Consider the following 8,348-nt stretch of genomic DNA (forward strand, 5'->3'; position numbering starts at 1 on the left):
TGCTGTGGCTGTCAAACACTCTACAGTCAAAGTCGTTCACTTTTTTACATGATTGTTCAACACTTCCGCCATCACTGTGTTTTGGCGTGAGATTTTCCTCGGTGACATGAGGGCGTGAGACAGAGCCCAAAATAGGAAACGCACAGCAGATGCGTGGGAATTGGCAGCCCCGGTGGGGAAAGGGTTAACAGAATTTTTAAATAACCGAAATACCCAACATGGGCAAGATTATGTCAGTTAGAGGTTCTGAATGTCAGTATCAAAAGTGCCAAAACTGCAGTTCCTCTAATGGCCACTTGGGGCTGACCTCAGGAGCGAGTTGTCATAGTAGCTGCATCTAACTCTCATTAAAAAAAAGTTAACACAAATGTTTTCCAAAAAAATGTTGAGCAATTCCTTAATTAAATGTGTCGGTCCCACTAAGCAGCTTGTCAACTTTTCAGAAACTAAAAAAGTAACAACCCTGGTTTTCCTCATGTCACAATAATACTGTCAATACTTTAGTATGTTTTTATTCTGCCAAACTTTTAATTACACTCTCTGCAGTTATCACAGTGCTTATAAAGAAGTTATTTTCTATTGCAAAGGATTTCAGTTCTCCCTCAACCACGTCTGCCTCCACAAATACTGTCTGTTACATTGTTTGAATGTTGTCCTTTTTGTTAAGCTGAGTATTTCAAGGTTGAAGCTCAGTTTTCTACAAACATTATCAGCAGCACTCTTTAGGAAAATCACTGCTAGCAACGCAAATGCAGCAAAAGGGGATAATGAAAAGCAAACAGCAACAACACAGCTGACATGTTACAGCCTTGAACAGCAGACATGGGGAATATATATGTGAAGTGCATAACATGATTCTCACGATAAGCAGCTGAACCGTCCTTGGTCATGTTGGTAAAACTGCTGTAGGAGATTGTTCAGATGCCTGCAATCAATGTTATGTGAAAGGCCTTTTCTGTACAGTTTAGTGTCAAAGCTGAGCTATAGATCACTTCATGTAAACACTTCTTATCATCCTTTGGAGGGAGAAACAAGACGCTTTGTGCACTTCAACATTAACAGCTGCAGCAACCACTCAGAGTCTCCACAGTTTGTCACAGCCTGCGTCCAATTCAGATAATCACAGTCTATTAGTGAGTGTGAGGAACTCAGATGAAGTAATGAATTTTAAGTGGCTTAACTAATGAGAAATTATTATAGTGACATACATTTTCAGTGAAAGATGATTGTCAGGGTTTCTGCTTTTGCACTGGTTACCAACCTCTGAAGAAACACTAAATACAGTTTTCAATGAGCTCTGTTGTTTACATATAATTTGAATTATTTACTTTTTATTTTATTTATATGTTAATTTTATAATTTTCGCAAACATAAGCAAGGGTCAGACCTGCAGGATATCATTTTAAAGCTCCAGTGTGTGGGATTTAGGGGGATTTGTTGGCTGAAATTGAATATAATGCAGTAAATATGTTTTCTTTAGCGTGTAACCACCAGAAAATACAAACGTGTGTTTTTCGTTACCTTAGAGTGAGCTGTTTACATCCGCAAAGCGGGTCCTTGTCTCTGGAGTCTGCCATGTTGCTCCACCATGTTTCTACAGAAGCCCAGAACAGACAAACCAAACACCGGCTCTAGACAGGGACATTTGTGTTTTCACGTCAGGTAGAAGTCTCTGCAACAAAAGCATCAGAAAAAGAGTGACATTTGTAAATGTGAAACTTCTTTTTTTGTGTTTTTCCAGTTTAAATCATTGGGTCAGTTTGATTTAAAAGGGTGAGACCTTTGCAGATAATTAAACTCAGGATAAACTCCCCCTGAACATCTGGATCTTAAGTTATCAGAGATAAATGTGATCAGGTGCCGGACCAGCAGCCCATCTGACTTGCAAGTGTCGGGCAAACGCTGATTTGTGACATAAATCTGCCTTTTCAGCCTTCTCTTTTACCTGTTTTAATCACCTGGCCTGTGTTTTTCAGAGGTGGACACCTCTGTGGATAATTCAGCTCCTGGTAAAAATGATGAACACTGAAGGAATTGTAACCAGGAGAAGTTTCAGCTGTTTGCAAACTACAATTCTCGCCCCTAAATACCAATAAATCCCCCTAAATCTTGCACAGCTCCTTTACTGCATACACTTTTCCTTGAAGTTTTTAAATTATGCATTGGCAGAATTTTTTTGTTTTTTTTAATGCCTTTTTTGTGAGAAATTGTGTGTTTAAAAAACAGGCCTCTACCAAACGGTTGAGATGTCCATTCATGGTAATGGTAAAACAAAGAAAAAAACAATCACAATTACAAATCATTTACTGTTATAATGCTTGAAATATGTTAGTATACCAACATATAACAATTTACCACCATGGAATTGGTAGTATTACCAGCACTTGTACTATTTCCACACATTTTTACAATTACAGGACTTTGAAAACATCTCAGAAATGGTGAAAAAATCATACTGATATAATTTTTTCACCAAATATTTAATGGACCAACATTAAAGATATAGAATTAACAACAGTGAATATTCATCCTTTTTATATCATTAAAAGACGTAATTTTTGTTGTCTCAGCATCACCAACTCAGCATGGTTTTATACAGTAAAAAAAAAAACCAGACGATTTTTTTCACCGTATATATAATGGACAACATGAAATATATCATTTAACAAACAAAAATGATTAGAAGTGTATTTATATCTTAGCCAATTGTCAATTCTAGTTTCATTAGCTGAGTTTCACTACCTTTACCATGGAGGGCCAAATCAGCTGTTTTTTAAAGCATGTTTTCTTTAAAAAGATATTTGACCATTATAAGATGTTTAATGTTTTGTATTAAATTGCAGAAATCTGTTCATTAATCTGGAACTATGTGTTGAATAAATATGCCTACCTTTGAAATTCCCGCCACACAGAGGCCTCATGTCCGGTGTGATTGTTGTTGCTCCTGACTTCCTGTAACTTATAACTTCCTGGTGAACTTAAAAGACAGAGTTTAAAAACACAGCGACATCTAGTGGACTCTTTTCAGCATGACATACCTCAACTCAATGGTAGAGATGGCTCAATCTGGTTGAGTTTAATTCAACACATTTTTAATCAAGATATAGTGACTCAAAATGTGCTCTATCAAACAGTTAAGGCAGCTAAAGGGTTAAATAAATAAGGCCATGGGTAGTTCAAACATGTTCACTGGGGTGTTTTACAAAACTGACATAATTATACTCGTTAGAACTGGTAATATCGGCTTTAATACTTCATACATCCTTTCATAGGTTTTGGGGTTTTCACTTTGTTGTGGTTTTGAATGATTACACTTTTTTAAACCTCCTGTTCCCTCAGTGTTTTTGCAAAAATCTGTTCATGCCGTGTTTGTAATGTGATGCATTAAAACGTGCATCTGGTTGGCTGAAATAAGAATATTATATACTCTTTCTATATTTATAAAAGTTTGATCTACGGTTCAGGAAAAGACAGTTGTTATTATGACATCATATTAATGTTGGGCTAAATCATATTTTATGTGTTACATTAACACACTGGACTGGATTTCTTCACACTGCAGGTTAATTTATTTATTTAGACTTAAGATATTTACACTGTAACTCCAACATCTGCACAACTGCACAAGCCCTTCATTGCACCTTTTGTACATATATTTTGTGTTCTTTATATTCTATTTTTTCATTTATAGTTTTAAATTGCTGCTATATCTTTATCTTACGTCTTGTACTATTTAAATTCAATATTTTTATTCTTCCTTTATGTTAATTATTTTGCACAATAACATTAAGTCATTCCTTGATTCTGAATGCCAGTGGCTCCCCCTGCTGGCAGGATGTAAACCTGCATGACAAATCCTGCAGTGAGACCATTGGAAATTATGAATTTATTTGGATGGTAGACAGACATGTAAATTATGATGTAGTATTATGTATAGTGTACACTTAATCTAAATCTAAACGAAATACATCTGAAGTTACAAATTCACTTCTCAATAGTGCTATAGTGCTAAGTGAATAATCTATGCAAGTATCCAATATGTAAATATTTCTAAAAAAAAAAAACACATAAAAAAAATCCATAAATCCATATTGGAGTTTTGTTCATGTACTTTGGACAGTTTAAATATCAAGACTTATCATACTCATAGCTGCAAAAATAATTTCAAGTAGTTGTTTCAAAGCCAAACATGCAACGGGTATTTATTTAAAGATAAAATATGTCATTTCTCTGAACACACATTTTTAAAAAAAAACTTTTTTTTATATTGAAAAATGTAAAGTACTCAAGTTCAGGTCATTTCAGTTTGTGCATGCATTTAGGTTCTGTAGGTACATTTTTAAAGATGATCAAATCTTCAAACCATCTTCTCCACATATCAAGTAATCAAGTGTATAGTAGTAATATGTGCCTGACAAAAGGCTCCACAGTGAGGCAGAAACTGCAGGACCAGCGTCACCTGATCACAGCAGCTGAGGATCACACTTTAAGTTTGACACATTTGTTGACGCGCTATAAACAAAAACACTGTAGCAGAAGACTGCAATAACTTGCTTGCAATTTTCTTTCATTTTGATGTAAAAAATTCAACTTTTAATACATCACTATCCATGTGCAGTTCAAAATATTACAGTAAGTCAAAAAAAGCACCATCTCACATGTAGCTGTAGTTACCTAATTTGCTGTCCAAAAAGAAACATCTCCTTAAAAACTTGTATTATAGTAAACAGCGTAACAAGAAAATAACCACAAAACAAGTTTCTTTTATATAAAAAATGTTTTTTAACAATTTCTTTCAGTATAAAACATTACAGAGTCCCAGGCCAATCAAACAAATCCACTGTCACCATTTGAAAGAATAATGAACTCCCCAGTCAAACGTTCTACAATGACATACAAAGATTTTTTTTAGTTTTTTTTTGTCGTTAGGGGGTTTTCTGAACTTTTTTTCTAGTTATGGGAAAATATTACAACACAAATCCTAACAATCACTCTTCGTTTTGCTATAATATTAATAATAAAAAAGAACAAATGTGAACTCCTGGTCCGATCAAAGCCCAAGCCCCGAAATTTCTGGTCAACATGGCATCTATGCAGTCTTCTGCTGGCCCTTCTTCCCAATGAGGGATTTGTGGATGTGGGGAATGACACCTGGAAAAACAAACAAACAAACAAACAAACAAAACGGTGAGATTAAATGATTCATATAGACGTGAATATCTCTACAGAATGAGTATTACAGAATTTGCAGAGCACCCAAAGACACAAAAACTTGACAAAATGTGGACCAAAATGAACAGTTTATGTCTTTGCAAAGCGGTCAGCTCACCTCCTCCAGCAATTGTTGCCTTGATAAGGGAGTCCAACTCCTCGTCACCACGGATGGCCAGCTGCAAGTGACGGGGAGTGATACGCTTCACCTTCAAGTCTTTGGAGGCATTGCCCGCCAACTCTAGTACCTGAGAATCGCCATAAACAGCCATTAATACGACAGTACCATATCACACAGAAACACAGCATGACATTACATCCCGGGCCACAGTTAATCACAAACAGGCACCACATGGGGAAGACTTACTTCAGCGGTGAGGTACTCGAGGATAGCTGCACTGTACACAGCTGCTGTGGCACCTACGCGGCCGTGGCTGGTTGTGCGAGTCTTCAAGTGCCTGTGGATACGACCCACTGGGAACTGACAGGAAACAGATGCAAAAAAGAGGTTTTAGTAATAAAAAAATATTAATTAAAAAACAAACTGGGTGGTACACAATGCATGCCAAAAAAAAAGGCCACAAAATGTCCCTTAAGGCAAATTTCTAAATTGTAATACTGGACTTTAAACATAAAAGTGACTTGACAAACACTGAAAGACATTTACCTGCAGCCCAGCCCTCTGGGAGCGAGACACTGCTTTCGCCTTGGCTTTGCCACTGTCTTTTCCTGCCTTGCCACCAGCCTGCAGGTGTGATTTCAGGAAATTTTCAACCGGAAATAAAAATCAGACAAGAGAGACAAAGCTGAGAAAGGAAACGTGTGAACGTAAAGTGTTTGAATTTTGTGCAATAAGTCAAACAGCACACCATATTTTCAAAATTGCAGGCAAGGGAGTTTAATCCACTGAAAAAGAGATTGCTAATCTTAATGGGACTGACCTGGTTAAATAATGTGAAATAATAATAAATAAGGGATGGATCAACTTTTGCTGTTTTCTTGTGATGTATTCTGACGCCTTTCAGCGGCATTTAAACCTCTTACCAGAGAAAACTGGTAAAAGAAATGTCCTGCACTCTGCAAATATGAATAAATAATTAAAAGGTGACAAGGAAATTGTCTGAAAATTAGCTAAGAGGGATAATAGCGCTTTCTTAAGGTCAATTTCAGGTAATTTTGTTTTTTTTCCTTCTTTTTCTTGCAATTTCTTGTTTATTTTTTTGACTATTTTTGTCAAGTTGCTCAGCACCCTCTTCCCATTTTTTTTTTAAAAGAAATCATTCCAATTTGCTCAAGTTTCAAAGGGTTAAAGTAGGATTCCTGCAGCTTAAGACTTTAAGACATTTTTGATGCCACTCGGAATTAAGTTTTAGGCCAATTTTTTTAAAAACAAAAATTAAGGACATGTTTAATTTGCCCTGTTTATTGACACATACAAAATGATACGTTTTTTTGTCCAGTGAGAAAAAATTGATTACCTATGTTATTGGTGGGAAAAGACAACAATCTCTTTCAGACTGGAACACACGGAAGACAATGAACACATTAAGTTATCAATAATAAATATATCTGTTAGGTTTACCAACAAAAGAGGGATAAATCTGGCATTTTTGCAGTTTTCTTGGCCATTTCGCTCCGCACATGAAATTTAACAGTTTGGATTCCCATGATGTCCAGTTTAGGAAGAATAATGTTTTAAATTATTTCACTTGCTATAAATGTTACCTTTTCTTTTTATTTTAAAAATTTTACAACGCAGTGTAAAACGACTCTTAAATCACACCTCCCAATGCTGAGCATTACGAGACTATAGAAATATAAATTTGTATATGTATATATTATTTTTACCAATTCAGGCCTTAATTTTAGATGTCTGAATTCAGTGCCTTTTAACACTTTTTAATGATCCGGGGGAACCCTGTAAAAACCAAATATAAGTACGCTAAGTGGTTAAACGACAAATAGAAAATTCAACTACTGACCGAGTCAATACTTAAACAGATGCCCGGTTTGACTGTTATTGTTTTCCCGCCAATCACAAATAACACATAATGTTAGAAAAAAAACTCTAAGGCGATAATGGTGGCGTTTACCAGATGCACCATGCATAAAATAGATGGAAAATAGACGATTTCTGTGAGAAAACTAACACAGAGCCATTCTGACAAAAACAGCAGAAGCTCTCGGCGGGGTGCTGCCAGTGAACCCGCGACAAACACAAAACAGACGCGCCGCTTTAAGACCATCAAGTTTTCATTCACGAAAATCAACAGGGAAAAAAAGTTTGGATCAAGAAGTCACCCATGAGCACAAATATCACATTTGTTGTTTTTATCTATTTGTTTAATTAAAGATTTATTTTGAAATCCTTGTAGTCAACTACTAATAGCTAAGCAACCGTTGGGCTAATGAAATAGCTAAACTTGACGTGCTAATGGTTGCTAATCCACCGTTACACCGAGTACAAGAAACACTACAATCAGTGTAAGTTTATACTTTATATGAACCACTTCACTTCAGCAACAGAGGAATTATCCGACATACGGTGTATGTATTGTCACAATTAAAGAAAAAGCAAAAAAAACTCGGACTTCTGAAGCTAACGTTGATGCTAACGCGTTAGCTGTCAGTTAGCTCTTTATCAAGCTTTTTAACCACACACCTTCTGCTCGAATTTCCTCACTTTAAATTCAATACTGCACCTTCTTCAGTTGTCCATTAATTACAACACAAATGTACCCACGCCCCTGTTTAGCCGCTAAGCACCAGCCGAAGCGCACATACCATTTTTCCGTCTCGTTATTTGATTGTAGAACTGAGCAGATAGCAAACAATTTCGGCTCCCGAAAGCAAAGAAACAATAAACCCTTTCGTAAATCTTTTGCATGCGACCCCTCGTGGGAGAGTGGACAGCCAATCATGGTGTGTTTTGTTACTTCGAATCTCCGTTTCGACCAATCCGCGGGCGGCTTGCAGAGCACTCACCCATCCCCCACCCTAAGATCATCTTGCCTGCCTTTGCGCACGGAACCAACAAGTAGGCGGGACGGTGTGTGTGTGTGAGTGTCCTTCCAGGGGCATCCATCCCAAAAATGTACAAAATACATTATTAGGTGGCCGTAGTTGGAATAAACTAT

The 8,348-nt window shown here is 36.6% G+C and overlaps 1 protein-coding gene across 1 annotated transcript; it reads right to left on the reverse strand.

Annotated features, from left to right (window-relative positions):
- Positions 1 to 4,762: 4,762 nt before the first annotated feature.
- On the reverse strand, positions 4,763 to 8,096 carry LOC121944323 (histone H2A.V). The gene is made up of 5 exons (XM_042488069.1): positions 7,996 to 8,096; positions 5,879 to 5,956; positions 5,579 to 5,692; positions 5,330 to 5,459; positions 4,763 to 5,151 (listed from the first exon to the last, which is right to left on the reverse strand). The coding sequence occupies exons 1-5, from the start codon at positions 7,996 to 7,998 to the stop codon at positions 5,090 to 5,092; spliced, it is 387 nt and encodes a 128-aa protein (XP_042344003.1). The 5' UTR covers positions 7,999 to 8,096; the 3' UTR covers positions 4,763 to 5,089.
- Positions 8,097 to 8,348: the final 252 nt, after the last annotated feature.

This window comes from Plectropomus leopardus, chromosome 6 (assembly GCF_008729295.1).
Source record: "Plectropomus leopardus isolate mb chromosome 6, YSFRI_Pleo_2.0, whole genome shotgun sequence".
NCBI lineage: Eukaryota > Metazoa > Chordata > Actinopteri > Perciformes > Serranidae > Plectropomus > Plectropomus leopardus.